The sequence below is a fragment of the Cetorhinus maximus genome, chromosome 1 (genome assembly GCF_964194155.1).
Source record: "Cetorhinus maximus chromosome 1, sCetMax3.hap1.1, whole genome shotgun sequence".
Lineage (NCBI taxonomy): Eukaryota > Metazoa > Chordata > Chondrichthyes > Lamniformes > Cetorhinidae > Cetorhinus > Cetorhinus maximus.
In genome coordinates this window covers 112,266,134-112,288,592 of record NC_135879.1, presented here as the reverse complement: position 1 = coordinate 112,288,592, position 22,459 = coordinate 112,266,134, and the positions used below count along the sequence as shown (strand labels likewise).

The 22,459-nt window shown below is 42.9% G+C and overlaps 1 protein-coding gene across 1 annotated transcript in view; it reads left to right on the top strand.

The window, feature by feature from the left end:
- Positions 1-20,655, top strand: part of kcnip4a (potassium voltage-gated channel interacting protein 4a) — a 417,695-nt gene extending 397,040 nt beyond the window's left edge. Inside the window, exons 5-8 of the mRNA XM_078545692.1 lie at positions 7,980-8,087; positions 11,748-11,852; positions 17,161-17,223; positions 19,776-20,655. Coding sequence (XP_078401818.1) covers positions 7,980-8,087; positions 11,748-11,852; positions 17,161-17,223; positions 19,776-19,823 — 324 coding nt within the window. The 3' untranslated portion in view covers positions 19,824-20,655. The remainder of the gene's footprint in view (positions 1-7,979; positions 8,088-11,747; positions 11,853-17,160; positions 17,224-19,775) is intronic.
- Positions 20,656-22,459: the final 1,804 nt, after the last annotated feature.

Below are 22,459 nucleotides of genomic sequence, written 5' to 3'. Positions count from 1 at the left end.
CTGGCCATCGGAGATGGGGAGTTGGGAAGGTTCCAGCTACCTGGTGATACAGTTAAATCAAAGTCACCCATACATCACATGGCACTCAGTCATGTTAACCTGATTTCAACAGTGAGTGAAGTATGATCATCTTCATTATGCTAACTTGTAACATTCTTATCTTGCCAGGACTCATTAATGTCCCACAGGATCTTCATGCGCACAGCAGCAGTCAGCAGAGGTTACTGATAACAATTCCTCAGAGGAGCTGAATTCTTCTGAGGATGCACCATCACAAGGATCATTCAGACCATGCACCAGCTCAGATGCTCATGCTTTGGCAAAATCTGTAAGGCAGATAGTTGGGTTTTCACCTGCTGACTCACATTTCAGATGGTAGACAGGGAAAGCAGTGGAGTGTCCACACAGAGATAGTCCCCTTCATGTTCTGTTTGGCTGGACCCCATAGGCCATTGATGAAAGGGAGAATCATTAAGCAGGAGCAGACAATGTGTGATACACCGACAGGCCTTCAAAGTGGACCTAGCACGATTGCAGAGAGATTAGAGGACTCCGCTTCGGGCATGATGGAGGCAAGCCATTGAGATGATGTCATCTTCCATAGAGTGACCAGCACCGTGGACTGTCAAATGCTTCAATCAAATGAATCCATGTCGCATGCAGACCCTGGATGCCAATATGTCTGCCATCTTAAGTAGGTTGACAGGTACCTTAGCCTTGGTCTTACAGCGCTGCACTGATCTACACCAAAGCATTCTCCAATCTAGTGGTAACAGTGAAGAGCGGATAGGCCATGAGAGGCATGATGACAAAATTGGATGTGGAGGTGGGAACTTGACTGAAAAAACTTCCACTATTCTCCCCCACTGCCCACCTCTCAGTCAGAGCCCCACATATTGCCTCATTTTCCGATGGTCGTGTCTGCCCCTGCATGAGCTCCAAACCCAAAGGATATTGACTAAGAGCATCTCAGCAGTTAGAGCAGGGACCTGAGCAGCTTGCCTTTACTTCTACCTCTCTTGAAGCCACACAGGCTGCACCACATCAGAGTAACATAAGAATAAATGTTTGTAATTGCTCAAAGTATGTACATGAAGCTGGATTTTCCATATGGCATCAGAGCCCCAACATTGGGCCATACGGGGTTCACGAGCCCGTCCGTGTTGTCAGTATGCTTGCTGGCACAAGTTTCCAGGAGGTGGCATACTAACTTATGCTTCTGCGCTCACCATACTACTTAAGGATTGCAGGCGGACTCCTGAGACTGCAGGCCCAATCAGAGAGACTGTAGGCCCATTCAGAGAGCCTGCAGTGATGCCAGGCCAGCAGAGAAGTGGATGTTGCCGTGGCAGGTATTTGAGCAAGAGGGCACCTGAACATTGTGACGCCATTGGATGCCTGCCATTAAGTTATAAATTAAAAGGCCCAAAGTCGGTTCAGCCATCAATTTGGAGGGGAAATCCCCCTGCAGCCCAATTCATGGACAGGGCTGCAGCCTTTCATCACTGAGGTCCCCTCATTAAGGCAAGGAGCCTCCAGCTCTGATGGCCCCCTTGGCCTCTCACCAGGAAGCCATCTCAATGAGCTGGTGATTTCCACACTCAGATTTGCTCCAATGTTGGTAAAATACCAATGATTGCACAAAATGGTCACTAAGTGGGCCTTAACTGGACAAATTGGCTGCCCACCTCTGTGGACCAGGCAGCCTACCTGCTTCCCAGGCTGCCCCTGGGAAAGTCCCCCCGAGGCAGAAATGTGTTGAGGAGCTGTCTCAATGCAATCATCCCTATTTTCCCAGCCTCCCTCCTCCAAAACAGCTCCACGGAGCTGAGAAAATCCAGCCTGTGGTATCTGAGAAAATCATGTGTTCATAAGTTTTTGTTCTTTATTTTAACTTGGATAAACATTATACCTTTTTGCCTCTTTCCTGTCTGATCCATTCTTGGGTGTTTGGCAGTAAGTGACCTTCTAAGTTGTTTGATCATTAATGTGTAGACATGAATTAATAGGGACCAATGGAGGATGTTGAAGGGGTGGCTGATTGATTGCAAGACTGCTTTGTGTCAGTGGCATAGTGGGGTGGATAGTATGTAGGCAGAAGAGTGACCGTTGCATTTTTTCAACTCATGGGATCAGTAGTGGAACCTAAGTGAACCTTGCAATGTGGGTAGCTGGTGGTGAGGTACCCTCATCACTGTCCTCTTCTTCCTCCTCCTGCCTGAAGGATCTGAGTTTTGTTCCTCCTACTTGTCCAAGCCTCACTGTAACACAATGTTGTGCAGACCACAGTAAACCACCACCATTCTGGAGACCCTGGTGGTGCACATTTTAGGATACCTCCAGATCTGTCCAGGCACCTAAAGTGCATCTTTAGCATGCAATTGGCCAGTTTAATCACACATCCAGTAGTGATATGATATTCATTTTAGCGCTGTTGGCATTCACTGGTTGGGTTTCTGATGGGTGTCATGAGCTAAGCTTGCAGTGGGTATCCCTTGTTCACTAGCAACCATCTCTTTAGTCCAGGCAGGTGTAAAGAGTTCAGGGAAGGCAAACTGCCACAAGGAGAAACATCATGGCAGCTGCCCGGGAATCTTGTGCAAACCTGCATAAGCATCTTTTGTTTGGTTCACACCGGTTGAACTTTGATGTAATGGAAGCCCTTGCAATTAATGAATACTCCTGATTGTTCTAAGGGACCTTAATTGCCATATGTGTTAATTCAGTGGCACCCTGCACTTGTAGGAAGCAGCCAGCACTGCAAAGCCAAATGCCCGCTCATTCTGACTGACACCATTGGTAGCAAAGTTGACATAAATGTTGGCGCTAACAATCAAGCCATAAGTTGTCTGTCTTGTTCATTTGTGTGTGGCTGACTAGGAAATTCTGGATATGTCTGTGCAGAGTCCAGAAGGATCCAGAGACAAAAGGTTGAATGAGATACCTAATGTATGGCCACCAGATCCAGCAGGTGTTCTTCCAGGAGGCTGCATATATAGGTCACTCCTGATGTGACATCCTGACCCTTCTTCTGAGAAGGAACAGAGAAGCCTGGGGGTATATGAGCATAAATGATCAAAGGTCGAGGACAGGTTGAGAAAGTGGCTAATATGCATGTGGGATCCTGAGCTTTATAAATGGAGGCATTTACAAAAGCAAGGGAGTTATGATAAACCTGCATAAAATATTAGTTCAGCCTCAGCTGGAATCTTCTGGACAATTCTGGGCACCACAATTCAGGAAGGATGTGAAAGTTTTCGAGGGGATGCAGAAAATATTTACAAGAGTGTTTCCAGAGATCAGGAACTGTAGTTACATGGATAGATTGGAGAAGCTGGGTTTTAACTGGAGTATTATGTCCAATTCTAGGCACCCCACTTTGGAAAGGATCTGAAGGCTTTTGAGAGGATGCAGAAAATATTTATGAGAATGGTTCGAACGATCAGGAACTTCAAATTTATGGATAGATTGACATCTGGGGCTGTCCTCCTTAAAGAGAAGTAGGTTGAAAGGAGATTTGATAGAGTTGTTCAAAATCAGGAGGGGTCTGGACAGAGTAGATAAAGAAAAATTGTTCCCATTGGAATAAGAGGGATAGTAGCAATTGGCTGAGTGACAGGAAACAAAGTGGTTAATGATTGTTTTTCAGACTCGAGGAAGGTTTATAGTGGAGTTCCCCTGGGGTCGATTTAGGAACCATGCTCTATATTAATGACCTGGACCTTAGTGTACAGGGCAAAATGTCAAAATTTGCGGAAGATACAAAACTTGGAAGTGTTGTGAACTGTGAGGAGCTTCAAAAGGACATAGACAGGTTGGTGGAATGGGCAGACAAGTGGCAGATGAAATTAAGTGTGAAATGATTCATTTTGGTAGGAAGAACGCAGAGAGACAATATAAAACAAAGGGTAGAATTCTAAAGGAAGTGCAGGACTGAAGGGATCTGGGTGTATCTGTGCCCAAATCATTGAAGTTGGCAGGACAGGTTTACAGAGCAGTTAATAAAGCATACGGCATCCTGGTCTTTATCAATACAGGCATAGAGTACAAAAGCAAGGAAATTATGTATAAAATACTGGTTCAGCCTCAACTGGAGTTTTACATCCAGTTTTGGATACCACACTTTAGGAAGTATCTGTAGGCATTAGAGATGGTGTAGAAAAGATGCACAAGAATGGTTTCACTGATGAGGAACTTCCATTACGTAGAAAGATTGGAGAAGTTGGGACTGTTATCCTTGGAGAAGAGAAAGTTGAGAGGAGATTTAATAGAGATATTCAAAATTATGAGGGGTCTGGACTGAGTAGAAAGAGAGAAACTGTTCCCATTAGTGGAAGGATCAAAAACCATAGGGCGCAGATTTAAGGTAATTGGTAAAAGAAGCAATGACGACATGATGGAATACCGACCATGAAGACATACTGCACTTCTCTCTAGCAGGATTTAGAGTATAAAATCCATCACATTTCTACTTCTCTTTAGCTCTGAAGAAGAGTCATACAGATTTGAAATAATAACTCTGTTTCTCTCTCCACAGATGCTGCCAGACCTGCTGAGTTTTTCCAGCATTTTCTGTTTTTATTTCAGATATACAGCATTCGCAGTATTTTGCTTTTATCTTGCAAAGTAAATACATTAACACCACAATCGTCTGCTATTTTACATTGCCGGTCCAACCTTATGGTTGGCCGATGGGCAAGTTGGCCAGGCAGCCTTTACATTTTTCATGAAGCCTCATCCAAGGGTGGGATGAGGTTTCCATTATGAAATAAAATAAAAATAAAAATCGGTTGGCAGCATTTTCATTATCTATATTTTCAGGTGGTCGATTGTGATACTTGGACATTTTTTCCTGCTTTTTAAAATGTTATTGGAACATTTTCGGGTCTACAGCTCCCTGAGGCAGCTCTCTGCCTTCAGGGAGCTTTTTCTCAGCGCTTGCCCGCGCCCGCATTGACATCCTTGCCCACCCTCCTCCCGCCCCCACCCCGGCAGCGCTGAGGTTTTCAGCACGTGCTTCATGCTGGCTGGTCGTTAATTGGCCAGCAAGTGTGAAATCGTGGTAGGGGGGCCGATCGCGGTCAGTGGCCCATTTCCCGGCCGATCCCAGACCCACCGACCCCACCTGCCCACCGAGCTAAAAATTCAGGCTATTGTTTCCAGGGCTGTATAGCAATGTGTAGTGGTGGAGCTAGCAATGACTGCTTGAGCTACCTCCTTCCAATCTGTTTGTGCCATACTCTTCTGAGGCTTCTTGTGCCAGTCAGCCTTTGCCCTTCGCCAACCGAATGTCCGTAGAACCATCCAATAATCTGGGAACTCAATGCTATTTATTTTTAAGCCTTAACAAATTTGATATGCTGCTGGCCCCTTGAGTGCTGCAACAACACTGCATTTTCCTCTGTCCTGTTGGTGGTAAGCCACTCAGAAAAAATGCTGAAAATCCACCTTACGTATTAACTGATGCCCAACCCAAAAACTGCTGTGGGTTTCCGGCAATATCACATGAATGGGTGGAAATTACATTTGCAGCAGATAAAGTACAATCCTGCCCCAAAGATCAGATGATAGTGGACCTTACTAACCAGACATGGCACATTTTGTTTTTAATTCTGGGAGGAATGGAGAATATAAGTATACGCACATTGCTTAATTTGGGTTGTGAGTACTCCATTAGGCAGCACAAGTATCAACTTAACAAGCATTAACAAGACTTCACGTTAATGTTGTGTCAATAAAACATGTTTAAATAACAGCTGGATGAATATCTGGCTAGTGGCAGAATGGGGGGTATGGATAATTATGTGCTGCATGGGGCATAGCTTCTGAATTACTGAAAATTTGCAAATACAATGCCAAGGTCCAGGATGCATTGTACTAGATATATATCCTGACATTTTGCTGATTTACCATTGAAGAGATGGAATGTAATTTTTCAGAATGTTTGCTCAAGAGATTGAATTGTTTGAACCATCTCCATAATAGAATAGATTATAAATGGTTTATGGAAGGTTCGAGTTTCATAGTCATACAATTTTTCTTATAATTTTCTTGCAATGAAGACTATCATTTATAGAACAGCTTATCACATCTCTGAGAACTGATTCAAAGTACTTAACATGCAATAAATAACTTTGAAGTGCATTGACTGCCATCCAGGAGATTACATCAGCCAATTTATGCATAGCAAGAATCCATAAACAGCAATGAAATGAATGAGCAGTTAATATGATTTTGAGGGTATTTGTGGACTGAATTTTTAATGCCCAATCGAATCATTGGAGCAAGAAAAGGAATTTTGGGTTATCATTTTTAGAGTAAATGGTTGCTGTAGTTTATTAACAGTATTGTCATATTTTATGCATTGTATTATCTTGCATGTCATATTGTTTTTATATTTCTACGAGAGATGGCGTTGCTCAGGGTTTTACTGCTTTAAAACAATAAGAACGTTTATTCCATGCCATGGGTAGAAGTCCACTTAAGCACAGCGACTGAATAAATCAAATGCCTCTCTTATTAAATGGTATTCTGGTGCTTTGGGGATTGAATTCCACAATTGTTCATTGTCCAAGAGAAGTGTCAATAAGTCACCTTTGTATTCTGCAGACACTAGTCAACTTCCCAAGGTGTTGTACACAAGGAGAGAAGACTATGTGCAGTAAAGGAGGAATGAAAAATAATAGGAAGAGAGAATCAAAGGCCACCAGATAATGTGATTGCAGAGCTGGAGGCAAAGGGAATTGGGGAACAGATTAGGGAGAGGATGGGCAATGGAGGATAGGATAGAGAATTAGAATGAATGAATGAAAGGGAAGATGAGGAAGAATTAGCTGAATAAAGCTGTTGTGTTAATAAATTGCAACGGTCCTTAGACATCAACAATGTTAATTAAGATCCAGGCCTCAACCAATAAAATTAAATATTAATATCAGGGTTATTATGGGAAGAGTTAATTAAATAATGATGAATACTTTCCTGGGGAAATTTATTAAGCAACTATTGGAATCATTCAGAGACTAATCGTAGAATCATAGAATGGCTACAGAACAGGAGGAGGCCATTCAACCCATCGTACCTGTGCTGGCTATCAGCAAGAGCTATTCAGCTAATTTGATTCCCCTGCCCTCTCTCTGTAGCCCTGAAAATGTTATCTCTTCAGCTGCTTATACAATTCCATTTTGACAAGTACAGGAAAGTTCAGCATGTTAGCTGGCTTCCGCCAGGTGGCTGACAGAGTGGGTTAGGAGTGGTGGGTGACTGAGGCAGGTTGAGGGACTGGTAGCGCACAACAGTGCTACAGTAAGTCTGGTGAGGCCACTATGCAGGCTGGCAGATTAGCTAGCAGCGATCAAATGAGAACATCTAAGCAGCCGAGCAGCCAAATGGCAGGATGGCCCAGTGGTCATGGTAGCTATCTAATAAGTACTGGGGAGCAAGGGGCAGCACAACCCAGAAGGAAAAAACAGTGAAAACTGGGGAACAAGAATACTAGTCCAAACTGGTCTTGTATACCTTAAAATGGAACACCAATAAAAATTGGGAAATAAGAGTGCTGGTCCAGACTGTTTTTTTTCCCTTCTGGGGACCAATACTGCTGCAAAAGCAAAGGATCTGAAAAGCAGAATGGGTTCCAGAGGTGGAATCCACAATGGTCAGCAAAAACCAAAGCAGGAACTAAACAATAAGGTGGATTTCTGTGGGCACAAGTATAATGGAATAACCTTTAGATGCCTGTCATTCTTCAGGCATTGCACTACTACAATGCCACTCTTTGGTGAACATTAAGTACTGCACTTACAATTGACAGAAAGAACTTGAGCTCAATTGATTGACAGTAACACAATGTTAAGCGGTACAATGTACTGCCACAGAATCACCTACAAATATCATGCCATTAGAATGTTGAAATCACTCAGTTTTTCAATTTAATAAATAGGTTGAACATGTCTTAAATTCGTAATTCTTTGTCATTTCAGGATTTTGTTATGGGCCTTTCTGTCTTACTTCGTGGAACAATACAGGACAAACTTAAATGGGCTTTCAATTTATATGACATAAATAAGGATGGATATGTAACTAAGGAGGTATAAGACACAATGTACTTTCCTTACCGAGAATATTTGTGTTGAATAAGAGTTTCTTGGCACACTGACAGTAACACATAATGAATTGAATTCCCTCTTTCTTTTATGCTTAGTAATGTGTAGAGATTCTCCGGGATGTTTTGACTCATTGCCTTGACTCTTTCTCAGCTTTTGAATGAGATTCAATAAAACTGTTGGATTCCATTTATTACATATAATCTCCTATTATGCACCATTAATTCTTGTGCCTCCAAGAAATTATAGCATGAATAAATAAATGACCTTAGAATGGGACGGCTCTGGTATCCTCTAACGAGGCAGGAATATATAAATACAGCCGTTCAAGCAGATCACAATGGAGAATATTACCATCAAATCTAAATTACAGAGAAGACGTGTATTGTCATCATTCACTAAACCTGGTTCTTTGGTAATTATACTTTGGCTGTTGTAAAAAATTTCTGTAATTGAGTAAATTCCTGATGTTTCCTTGCACCCCCTCCCTTCGTAACCCCCCACCCCTTTAAGGGGCAGAGTATCTTTACTGTGAGTATCTGCAACAGTCTCTAATTAGATTGAACCCCATAGGTAACTGCATGGATGAGGAATGATACTGCTAAAAGCAGTGAAACCTTACAGCTAATCCTAATTGATGCATAACCAGCTTGCCAAGAAAATGTTCCACTTATGTTTGATATTTGCATCAGAGTTTCTGTAAACAGCAGATAAAGTAACAAGCTTAAAAATCTTAATGCCATACTCATGTAACTACTCACTTAGCAGTGTATAAGGCTGTTTCACCTTAAGGTCTGTCTTTGTACATCCCTGCTCCTTGAAATGGTATTATATTTACATGGTCAGGCAGCCACATATAATGGTGGAAGTGGCAGTCCATTAGAAGGCGTCCGCATGATGCAGAACAAGGAGGCAGAGCATCTCAATCTCAAAAAGCTTCCATCAAAATTCATCAGTCTAGGCCCTTTCCCTCCATCAGTTCATTGTTAGAACCCACCACAATTATTCAAAGGGCTAATTCTACCTTTATTCTAACAGTACCTAAAGTTAGCAAAGGTAGTGACAGTAAGGAGCGAGATCAACCTATGATCCAGGCACTACCCATGTTGACGCTTACCTGTGGCGTGGAAAGGTTGGCCGGCACCCACCTCTTTGCACATGTGGGGCGAGAAAATCAAGATCTAGGTGGTGACATGGACGTAGACAGTTTTTTCCTTCATTATCCCACCCATTTTCAGGCACAAGGTTGGAGAAAGTCTGTGACATATTCATAACATTCTACACTATTTGTCCAAGTTTTTCAGTGTTCCCAGCACCTATCCAGATCAAATTCATGAGATATTTATCTTTGTCATAGTTGCCTCTGGCAGTATCCTGTTCCTTCGCCAACTCATATGCGCGCCCGCTAAACTGAAAATCTAAATGATGCGGGGAGATGTTGGGACGCATGCCCGACGTCACCCCGCGTCATTTTACGCATTGGTGAGCGGGCCCCGCCCCTGCTCGCCAACCGAAAAAAGCTGCCCTTAAGTGAAACACAATGTTTTCAAATAACTGTGGGACAATTTAAATTAGCAAAGTAATACAAAATTAAGATTTAAAAAATGATAAGTTAGGATAAATCTGATCACAGAGTCATTAAAGCATAGCACATTTTACCATAAGCAGTTACTGAAGCAAAATCTTCCACCGACAGAGCCTTACAAGCAATGGGTGTTACAAGTACTACAACGTGCTGACAGCACAGAAACAGCCCACTTAATCCATCAGGCCTATGCCAGTGTTTATGCTCCACACAAGCCTCCTCCCAACCTACTTCATCTACCCTATCAACATATCCTTCTGTTTTGCAAATGTTACTCCCTTGTCCAAAAAAGGCTATAAAGATAAACCCAGCAACTACAGGCCAGCCAGTTTAACCTCAGTGTGGGGAAACTTCTAGAAATGATAATTCAGGACAAAATTAATAGCAAATATGGGCAAATATGTGTTAATTAAGGAAAGACAGCATGGATATGTTAAGGGAAAATTTTGTTTAACTAACTCTTGAGATTTTTTGATGACATAAACGAGAGGGTTGATGAGGGTAAAAAAGGTATTCGATAAAATCCGAACAACAGACTTGTGAGCAAAATGAAAGCTCATGGAATAAAAGGGACAGGAGCAACATCAATATAAAATTGGCTGAGTGACAGGAAAAAGAGTAGTGGTCAATCATTGTTTTTTCTGATTTGAGGAATGTTTATATTGGAGTTCCTCAGGGGTTGGTATTAGGAGCTCTGATTTCCTGATCTATATTAATGGCCTGGACCTTTGTGTACAGGGTAACATTTCAAAAGTTGCCGATGATACGCCACTGAAGCTTGGAAGCATTGTCAACTGTGAGGAGGATAGTGTAGAACTTCAAAAGGACATGGACAGGTTGGTGGAATGGGCGGACAAGTGGCAGATGAAATTTAATGCAGAGAAGTTCGAAGTGATTCATTTTGGTAGAAAGTACATGGAGAGACAATATAAAATAAAAGGTACAAATCCAACGGGGGTGCAGGAGCAGAGGGACCTGGATGTAAATGTTCAAAAATCATTGAAAGTGGCAGGACAGATTGGGAGATTGGTTAATAAAGCATACAACATCCTAGGCTTTATCAATAGAGCATAAAGTACACAAGCAAGGAAGTTATATTAAACCTGTATAAAACACTGACTCGGCCTCAACTGGTGTACTGTGCCAGTTCTGGGTGCCACACTTTAGAAGTAAGAGAAAAATCCACACATTAAATTCACCTTTGTTCCTAGACCATCAAAAACAATAAACAATTATCAAATCTTAGTCTCCTCCCAATTAAATGCTGGCATCATTTTCTATCATAGCCCATTGTCACCTTATGACAACTTTCCATCACATTTTTTACAGCAGAAGTATTTGGCAATACCCAACAGTCACAAAGCTCCCTGACTGTTACATCCAACTACTGCACCAGGATAATTTGATTTTTTTTCTCTTACTTCATTGGGACACTTAGATTCAATGCAGCTTCAGCATTTCGAACAATTAGAGAAGAAAGAAAGAATAGCTGTATCATTGCTCAGATCATGCGGGCTTTCTCCAATTGAACAGTGTCCTGGAGTTGATTGGAGTCTTGTTATCATGTTCAGCTGAATTTCCCTCAGCTTAGAAAGTGGTGGAAAGGAATCAGGTGGCAAGGTCTACTTCTGCATCCACTGCCCTAACTAGGAACTTTGCTCCTTAAACTTCTGTAACTTAGTCAACTGCTTCTCCAATGCAAGTAAATGACAGCAAAGGCCTAGAAAGCACGGCAATTTCTCAACCCCACCTCTACTTCCTCCAACCCCAGGCATTAAAGACTTTTCTTCTCTACCAGTAGTAGGCTCCCTCTTTCGCACTGACATTCCCATCGAAGCCAATACTGCATTCACACAAACCCCCCAACCCCCGCAGAGGGTTCAGGGTCACTACAGACTCACCCAAAAGAAAAGGCAAACCGAGATTTCTGGAAAGGGCGTGTGTGCAGCCAGGAAAGCTATTAAATAATATTTGCGTAGAATGTAATTCTATGTGAATGGATCATTTTGCATATACAGGCTTTATCTAATCATATGTCTTCTAATTATTATGGTTTGCAGGAGATGTTGGACATTATGAAATCTATTTATGACATGATGGGAAAATATACTTACCCTATTCTCAGAGAGGAAGCACCCAGACAGCATGTTGAGATTTTTTTCCAGGTTTGTGATATACAATATTAAAGAACACACCAACGCAATACATTTAACCCGGAAAACTGAGGAAAATACGACAATTTGTTATTTCCAGAGTGGTTTGAATAACATTCTTTCAAACGTATTTTAGAAATTGTTTATTGGATTAAAATAGAAATTATATCAGCAATCAGACGTAAGTGCATTATGTAAGTTGCCAACTATATAAGGGAGTTAGGTCAAATTAACAAGAGGCTGATCCGCAGTATCAGAGCTATGAATAGAGACAAAAGAAACAAAGGTTTCCCAGCTTGGAGGGGAGACCGCAGAGAGGTAGGGCTGGATTTTCAAATAGTGGATGGGAACTGGGAATGGTGGCTAGTTCTAGGTCCCACCCCCATGCAGCATGCTTTAGGCATGCCCACTGCAATCTCCAATATCCCAGCCAATTAAAGGCCAGGGAGCAGACTCGCTCAATCTGGCGCCTTCCTGATGCTGGACGGCCAATGGAAGACCCTCCAGCGCTTTGAGGTCAGCAACCACACCGGCCAAGGTGGGACTCGCTGATGTGAAGATGGAGGCAGTGAGGGACCAGCGAAGGTAAGTTATTTTTGTTTTTAAAATGCCACAGCTGCCTGGTCATGATCCTGGAGAGGCAACCCTTGCACAGGGATGGCCTGGCGGCTGTTAGGGGCTGGGGGCGGGGAAGGTGCATTTTGTGATGCATCTGGGCCTCACGCTGAGCTTACCAGGTTGGAGCTGGCCATATTGCTAACTAGAAATTCCAGTCGGTGCAGGAATGGGGCCTTAATAGGTTCCTTTATTAACAAAACTTGCTCGCTGGGCTGCCCTCATTCAAATTGTCATGGGGTTGGGATTGGGGCGGCAAACTAGCATGGAAGCCAGCGGTGCCAAGCTGTGTGCCTGCCCACCAGCTTCTGATCTGGACCTGACCCTTTTAAAAACTCAGCCTGTGATTCATAGTCCTGAGTTTTACACAGCGCGGGAGCACGACCAACATGCCCGGAAGCGGATGTGATATCCGCTTCCACCCGTGATTGGCTCCCGGCCCTGATTTCACGCTGTCTGGCCAATTAACTGCCAGCCATCGTGAAACGTGCTGAGACTGGTTCAGTGTTGCCGGTGGGCTCAGGGCGGGCACTGAGTCCAATGGGGTTCCAGGGTCGGCAGGGTGGGGTGGTGATTTAAAAGTGGACAGGGAGCTCCCGGAAGGCTGCCAAGGGGTGGTCAGAAGCCTCAGGGAGCTGCATGTGGGTGTGTCAGTGCCTGGAAGGATATTTTCTGTCAGAGCAGTAATTATGACCTCAGGACCTGGATCCCATGCCAGGCGGGATGGCAATGCCCATGGTAATAGGAGGCCACCTCACCAAAACAAGAAGGCGTGGACGGAGGCGGCTACCCTGGTGAGCTGGCATGATGTTATGTGCCGCACTTGGTTCCAGTGCAGGAAAAGGTTCAATGACCTTCTGCGCTCTAGCAGTGTGAGTACTGAGTCCTTTTGGAACTGCGTATGGATGTCTTAGCAGGTGGCAGGGCTTGTTGGCGCTCATGTGTGTGAAATGCAGAGTGCCAAATGGCACATATCCCTGTGCCCTGAGAGACTGAAAAATTGGTTGGATTGGATGTATGCAAGGGTGAGGTGTGCCAATGTGATGGGCAGCTGCACCTTTGTCTCTTGGGGTATGGGGGTCCTGGGTATGGTCTGGCACGTAGAGGGGAGTGGGGGGACTCATGAAAGCACTTTTGCCCTTACAGGAGAAGAGGAGTACTCAGGAGTGAGGACGAATGGGTGAGGGTGTGCCTAACTGCCTGATTTTGACGCAGGCGAAGGAGGAAGCTCTGGAGATGGCCTGTGAGTAGTGAGCCAGGTCCACAGGTCATGGAGAGGCAGGGTCTCGGAGTAAGGTAAGAGTCCAGTGGACAGAGAGGAGACTGGGGGAAGGTATAAGAGATGTAGGGCAGTAGCATTTGGAATGAGATGTTTAAACCAATAGTCCCTGTTGCTCGTCCATTCACATTGCCTCTGTGAGGCAGTTAAACGATTGTGAGAAGCAACCAGAGTGCATGTCCTGTGACTTCGTAATGATGTTTGCTACTGACATTTTCTCTTCCTCCTTCAGGTGCACCATCCTCATGATGCCAGGCAGACCCCGAGGACCCTCCTTGACCCCTGAGGGGGAGCCGCTCACGGATACACCGGCGTCACATCCTCCCTCTGCACCAATCACTAGTGCAGACATAGGCACATCATTGGGCATTTCCGTGTTGGATCAGATAGTAATTCACAGTGGTGAGGGCACACCACACTTGCCTGAGGAGCTGGTGGAGGCAGAGAGTCCAGAGGGCACCAGCAGCCAGAGGATTGCTGGGGACCAGGACGATGCTGAGTCCAAGGCAAATGATGAGCCTCTGGAGTCATCCATCAGGCGGCAGATGAAGGATGTCCAGCAGGATATATGGGAAGATCTAGCAGGGATCCCTGGGGGTCTGTGGTCGATCTCTTGGAAGAGTCCATGCAGAGCATGAGCACTGTGTTGAGCTGGAGCTCTGAACACGCAGCCTCCTCCATAGAGACAGTGGTGACTCTTATGGAGTGGCAGCTCCAGGAACTCAATCAAGGGTTTTTGGGGTTGCGTTCAGACCTGCAAGCCCACACACTGGCAGTGACCTCAGCAGGGCACTGCCAGTGTGATATATGGGTGAGGCACCTCGTAACTCTGCTAGCTGCCCATCCATTGATGGTGAGCACGGAGGTGCAAACCAACCTCACATTGGTGGACGAGCTGCAGCTCACATCTGCAATCTCCTCTCAGGGCGATGTGGATGATGGCAGCAGCTCTTCTGTCCCTCTGACAGTGGCCGAGACCGAGATATGATGAGATCATGAAGGCTGAGGAGTGCCCAGCCATGGTGCTGAACTCTCTCACCCAGATGGGGCTTACACAGGCTCTACTGGGCCAAAGGACAACCGCCAAGATCATCAAGGCTGACAGGGCATCAGCAGGCTGCCTCCGATCCAGCTGCCCTTGTTGGGGGGGGGGGGGGGGGTGGTGGCACCAAGAGGTAGCACTCACAAGCGGAAGTTAAAGTCACTATGATCACAAAAAGGGTTGTCATGGGTAAGTTATGTTTCTTTGACACGTGTGTACTGGTTCATTTGTATATGTGGCATCATTATAAAAATGTCTCATTATGTGCAATGGTGTTAGTATGCTTGATGCTTTGGAAAGGGAATAGGCCTGGGAATCACAGAGGAAGGGATGCAAACATAATTTCAGGGGTTGGACCTTGACCTAAGGGTGAAGGGATTGTCTCATCAGGAAAGATCATTAAGGTGGTGCTACCCTTGCTAGCACCTTGACTCCTTGCATTGGATGCCTAGCTGAAAGTTCTCAGAATCAAGGCCTCCCTGGTCTCCCTGCCTCCCATAAGGATCCTCACATCAGCCTCTGCCTCCTCACCCAGGGGCTCCTCCAGCTCCTCCTCAGACCCAGCACTTGAGTTGCCCTCTGCGGCATGTGGCGCAGGATCGCTGCCCTCATCCTTCAATTGGTCCCCCCTTGACAGAGCCAGATTATGTAGAGCACAGCAGACAATGACAATAAGTGAGATGCATTCTGGAGGATATTCAAGTGCTCCCCCTGATCGGTCCAGGTAGTGGAACCTCATCTTGAGCAGCCCAATGGTCCTCTCAATTACTGCCCTTGTAGAGGCATGACTTCGATTGTACCTCTCCTCCGCTTCTGTCCTTGGGTGTCAGAGTGGTGTCATGAGCCACCTTTTCTGGGGATACTCTTTGTTCCCCAGGAGCCAACCATCCAACCAAACTGGAGCAACAAATAGCCTTGGCACCTGGGAGTGTACGCATCATGGCAGCTGCCGGGGTACCTGACGCAGACCTGCAATGTCTGAGTCTTGTGGTCGTAAACAAGCTCAATGTTCAGGAAGTCAAAGCCCTTTCTGTTAACGAAGGCACCTGGCTTGCCAGGAGACACAGGTTCAAACTAGAGCTGGTATTCTAGGATAGGCATCAAGAAATTGTTCTTCACAATGAAGAGTGATCAACATGTAGATTAAACGTCAAGACTGTGCTGTGGAATAAAAACTCTGTTATCATTTAAGAAACAAATGGGTACTACAATGAGGGGTAGGTTTTGGGATCTTTCTGCATTAGTGGATCAAATTGCCTTCCTTTTCCACAATTGTCTTGTGGTCATATCATGGGCTCTCTTCTACAAAAAAAACAAGCAAACCTAATTTTTTTCTCATTTTTCCACAAAGTCTATTTCTTCAGAGGTTGGGCAGTTGATGTGATTTCCAGGTATTGCTAACATTTCTCACAAGCTTCCTCACAGGAGCAGGGCAAGAGCAACTTAAGGTGACCTACCCACTGACTTGGTGAAATGTTTTCTAATATACCTTAAAGGTCAGGGCCTTGGAAATCCTCAACTGTTGCAGTGAACTTCCATGATAATTCCTATAGGAATTCTGTAGAATGACTGTGAATGTCACCAGAATCCAGAAGTATTGCTGATATGAAAGGAGCAGAGCTAATGTTGGGAGTTAATGCTTTCCTGACCTCAAAGGAATGCAATGTATGTTTAGAGGCTTGTAAATTGAAGAAGGAGGCCTAGCAACCTCCTGAACGGCATAAGAAGGTCACACTGAGGAGGCCCACACCAGGAGGTGGTCTGAAACCCTGAAGATTCAAAGTGACTTTTTATTTTGTTTTTATTTTTGTAACTTTGGGCCCCTTGTAAATGATGCCCTTTGGATTCTGATCTCTGTGTTTCCAAAGAAGTCCATGCAACCCCTCTCCTAATCAGGCAGTGATACTAAATATCCTGGCTCTGTGAGACAGATAGGTTCCCAAAATGCACCTGTAATGATGTGCATGACCACTGGACCCACACAAATTAGGTGCCCACCTCCCTGCCCCACATACTGTGTTTGGGTCAGTGCTGGAGGACATGGATGGGTAAAAGCCAGTATTGAGACCCACTGGAATTTGGCATTCAGAATCAATAATAAGTACACATTTGCATTATATTGCTGCGTGGCACAGTGTGTTGGCATCTCTGCCCTCTCTGCTAGATTATTTACATGGCGGAATTGAGGACAACTTCATCATTCCAAATATTTAAATAACCAGAAATGTGTTTCTAAATATAAACTATTATGCTTACTGTTCCTTCTATGTTTTTTTCAAGAGTTTAACTATTTCCATACGTTACAAGGGATTATTTCTAGCTGGTCAGTTTTATGTTTCCTCTTTTTTTTGTCATAATGCATTTTTTTAAACTCTTTTTAACAGAAAATGGATAAAAATAAAGATGGGGTTGTCACCATTGATGAATTCATTGATACCTGCCAAAAAGTGAGTTGTTTGCCATTTAGTATTGTCCATAATCTTGAGTGTTTCTTTCTTTTGTCTCTTTCTCTCCCTCATTCTCACACTCAAGAGTTCCAAAGTTATTACCTATGGATACTTTAGACACACAGTTATTTCATTTGGTATTATGTGTTACAATTGTAAATTGGAATCAACAACATAAACTTGTATTTATATAGTACCTTTGGTGTAGTAAATTGGCCCAAGGCACCTCACAAGAGTGTTCTCAAACAAAATTTGACACTGAGCCACATAAGGGGATATTAGAGCCAATGATCCGAAGATTGGTGAAAGAGGTAGGTTTTATGGAGTGTCTTTTTTTTATTCATTCATGGGATGTGAGCATCGCTGGCAAGGCCAGGATTTGTTTTCCATGCTTAATTGCCCTTAGGTGAGTTGCTTTTTTAAACCTCTGCAATCCATGTGGTGTAGGTAGAGGAGAACTGGTGATACATCCACAATGCTGCTGGGGAGGGTATTCCAAGATTTTGACCTAACAGCATGGAAGGATTGGTGATATAGTTCCGGGTCAGGATGGTGAGTGACTTGGAGGGGAGCTTGCAGGTCGTGATGTTCTCATGCATCTGCTGCTCTTGTCCTTCTAGGTGATAGAGATTGCAGTGTGAGTTTTTTGGCTCAATCAGGATTTAGTTCGACAAGACTAAAACCAATAAGGCAACAGGAGACATTTTGATTTAGTAAGTCAGGACATAACAGAAGTTATACTTAATAAACCAAGGCAGTAACTTGACAACTCACAGACCTTTACTCTCTGTCTGAGCTTTGTGCACAATTAGACATGTTTGACTCTGCTCCGAAGATGACTTTGTTCTGCTATGCCACGTGCTGTAGCTTCTCTGCCTACAAGTCTATGGATTCCACCTCCGGGCCTCCTCCTTGTTTCTGCACACTAATGCACAGCGGACTCTGACTTTTAACCCTTTCTGACCATCAGGCTACCTTGTATTTGGCTTGATGGCTGGCTCAGACCTGTAATGACCTGGTGAGGTCAGTTGCTAGCCTATTTTAATTAGGACTTGAAGTGATAGGACACCTGCCAACCACTGTGAAAGGCTCAATTTGTTCTAGTTATCATTTTTTTGTTCTGACTCATGAAATTTGTATTACATTGAGTTACAGAAACTGATTCTTTGAACATCTACATAATTAAGGCTACGGTCAAGTTACATAATCAAGACCTGCATGATTTAATACATATAGAACTCATATAACTCAATCAAGGTTTTAGGATTAATCATGAATGAAAACTGACTCCTTTAACTAATATGATAGTATCAGATTTTTTTTAAAGTAAAATTTAAAAAAGTTCTGACCACCCTCTACAGTGGACTTAGTTCTAACCACTACCAGCTACAGCAGGTTTGGAAGATGCTGTTGAAGGAGGCTTGGCAATGCATCTTGTAGATGGTACACACTGCTGTCACTGTACATAGTGGTGAAAGTAGTGAATGTTTAATGTGGCGGACAGGGTGTCAATCAAGTGGGCTGCTTTGTCCTGGATGGTGTTGAGCATCTTGAGTGTTGTTGGAAATGCGCTATCCAGGCAAGTAGAGCGTATTCCATCACAGTCCTGACTTGTGCTTTGGAGATGGTGGACAGACTTTTGGGAGTCAGCAGGTGAGCTACTCATCACAGAATTCCCAGCCTCTAACCTGTTCTTGCAGCTACAGTTTACGTAGGTTGTACATCACAGAAACAGGCCACTCGGTCCAATCAGTCCATGCCGGTGTTTATGCTGCACTCATGCCTTTTCCATATCTTTTCACATCTAAATCTATCACTGTAACCATCTATTCCCTTAACCCTCATATGTTTGTCTAGCTTCCCCTTAAATATCTATACTGTTCACTTCAACCACTCCCTGTGGTAGCAAGTTTCATATTCTCACCACCCTTTGTAAAAAGAAGTTTCTTCTGAATTCCATATTGGATTTCTTGCTGACTATCATATATTAATGACCTCAAGTTATGCTCTTCCGCACAAGAGGAAACATTTTCTCTGTATCCACTCTGTTAAAACCTTTCAAAATTTTAAATACCTCTACTTGGTCATTCCTCAGTCTTCCTTTTTCAAGAGTAAATAAACTCAGCCTGTCAATCCTTTCCTCATATATGTACCCCACATTCCTGCCAAGATCCTTGTAAATCTTTTCTGCACCCACTCCAATGCCTTTATATCCTTTTTATAGCATTGTGACCAGAAATGCACACAGTACTCTTAAGTGTAGTCTGACCAAGGTTCATTACAGGTTTAGCATAACTTTCTAGTTTTCAATTCTAAATATGTATTTACACAGATAGTGATTCAAAGATTGAGTATGGTGTGTGAAGGCAGACCACTGAAATAATTTAAGAAATGACTGGATTTGTAATGGGAAGACAGTAGAGTTAGCATTCTGCAGGGATGAGATCAATGGGCTGAGGAACCTTCTTCATTCCCTTGGATTTACTGCACAGTACACAACAGTTTCTGTTATAGGTCACAGCCTCATGGTCTTCTGTTTTTCTTCTGCACAGGATGAAAACATCATGAAATCCATGCAACTCTTCGAAAATATCATTTAACAACAGCAACTATCAAGCACTTTAATGAACAACTTCACAGATTCTATATTAAAGGATGAGTGACTGTGATCAGTGGAGAAACCACTACAGCTATAACTGAACTCAGCAACAGGCTGAGATAATGTATTATGCAAGCGAGCTTTGTTCAGATGTAAAGCTTTCAACTAGTGAATATTTTTTAGAGTTATGAACATATACATGTCATGAAATTAAGAATGGAGTCTATTATTTTATTATCTTTTTGAGTTAGTTGCACATGTAGAATGCATGCTTTCCTAAACTAAGGATCTGACCCTTCTGAAAGGTAACGAAGCCTCTGATTATGTCACCACTGTGGCATTACTTTTGGTCATGTGGATGAGAAGCAGGTTTTGTACGTGTGTGTGTATGGGTGTGGGTGTGTGGCTATGCAGCACAACACTTCTGATTTGCTGCAGACTGTTTGGAAATTGAAATACGCAGCATCCTAAACAAACGTATGATCCGATAGCCCATTTAAGTGTAATTTTAATAATACATAGAACAAGGTGGAGACAAAGAGACAAATGAAATGTAACATACTATCCATTTTACATTATGGTTTCTTAACTAGAGTAAACACAGCACCTTTTATTGATAAGGTAGAAGTCGCATTACTATTTCAGGTATACAGATGGAATCTTAAAGACACGTCCAAGCTGCTCTGATTAAGTCACAATGTAAGAATTAAGGAACAATGCAGCCCCATTACATCTGAGATTTACAACAGTGTCTATGTGTATTAATAGGTGTATATTTTGTAAAACAAACAAAGCAGTCCACAACAATAAAGAGAGAAAGTTTATCAAAGGCACCTTTCTGCGTTTGTTTGTTTCAGTTCATAAAAGCCTTTGAATATCATGCAATGACAAAATACAAGGTTGATCCAAATTCTGAACATACAGATTGCCTCACAGCACTAATATAATAGTATTGAACCAGTGCAATTTAGTAAGAACTATTGAAGAATTATGCTGTCTTCCAGTGGGCTCAGTTGCTAGATGTAAACAGGAGTCACTTGCTGTTGAAACTTCATTTTGGAAATAGCTACATTGGGAAAGTTGATTATTCTTGGTGCAATACATATTTTTCCACATGCATTTTTCAGAGCCATTCCTGTGATTTTGCTTGCTCTTATTATTTTTTCCATTGGCATAGGAATTTACAGAAGGGGGCCATTCAGTGCATTACTTCTGAGCTGGTTCTTTGCTTAAATAAATCCAGAACAATCAAACAGTCTCCCAATAACTGTATGTTTCAGAACTTTAAATATTAATCTACATTTCCCTTGAAAGATGCAATGGTTTTAGCCTCAACAGTTCTCAGTGGCAACACATTCCATGATCTAATAAGGTTCTGCATAAACCCTAACCTTGCTGCTCAATCTAATTAGTGATCATTGTCATGCACCAGTATATTCTGACCTTCAAACTAATTTTTATATTTTAAAAACTGACCACAAAAGGCTGCAAAAAAAAATGGCCACCCAAGGATCAGCTGGCTTCTCTTGTGCATTGAAACCAGTCCCCTGTCTCAAGAAGGAACAAAAGGAATCTCCCAGGCTGATGTTGATTCAATGCCTTTTCCTGATACTAATTCCAAAGGGTAATTTCAAATTGAATGGGTCACTCAAAGACAATGCCACTGGCTGTCTCAAACTCTCAAGGTGTGCAAACCACAACACAGTATGTATAATCAATCTAGCCACCTACCTTATTTGGAAGAAGACAGTGAACTTGCAGAAGTCACATGATGAGGAAGCCATTTTAGTTGTCTATTTTTAAAATTCTGCAAGAAGCTGCCTGTAGACAGAATTCCATCAAAAACCATCAAATCCATTGCAAGTCATCCAAGCAGCCAAGGTAATAAACAGCAATACCTTAAACGTGGAAGACCTGTTCCAACTTCGAGTTCACATGAGGATTAAACTCCTGGAAATTCGACTACAAGAAACCTTGTAGCTTAGTGAGAACCTGATGCTTTACAAGACCTTCATTTTAATCAAATCATCAATTTTATCTAAGAAACTACAGGCTTGCCATAAAAGAGACTGAGATAATTATAAGTTGTAACATTATTGTTTTACCTTAATCTGTATCTAATCTTTCTGTGAGCAGCAGTGTGTATGAGAGGGGTGAGTGAGGCATTGCATTTTTAAATATCCAGGGTATGTGTGTGCTAATAAATATCCTTCCTTATTTTAAAAACTGACAAAAAAGCTTACTGCTGGAATCATTTAACTGGGACAATCATTCCGAGGGTAGTAAAACAACAGCCCCCCCCCCACCCCAGCTTATATTCAAACATATTAATAACGGGCAGTAAAGAGGAACACATAAATTCCGTCCGTGAAATCATTTTGAATTGATTATCCTTCATCACTGACAACCGGAGGAAATATACTTTTCCTATTTAACCTATCAAAATCATAAATATTTTTTAAGAACCTCTTATGGAGTTTCCCTTTGACTTTCTCTGCTCCAGTGAAATGGATAGTAGTATCTCAGCATCTGAAGTCTCATGTCATAACTAGAGTTTTCTGTTTTTGAGTGTCAAACTGCATATTGAGAGACACATTCATTCTCAGAATGGAAACCATAGCATTGCACATAACATAG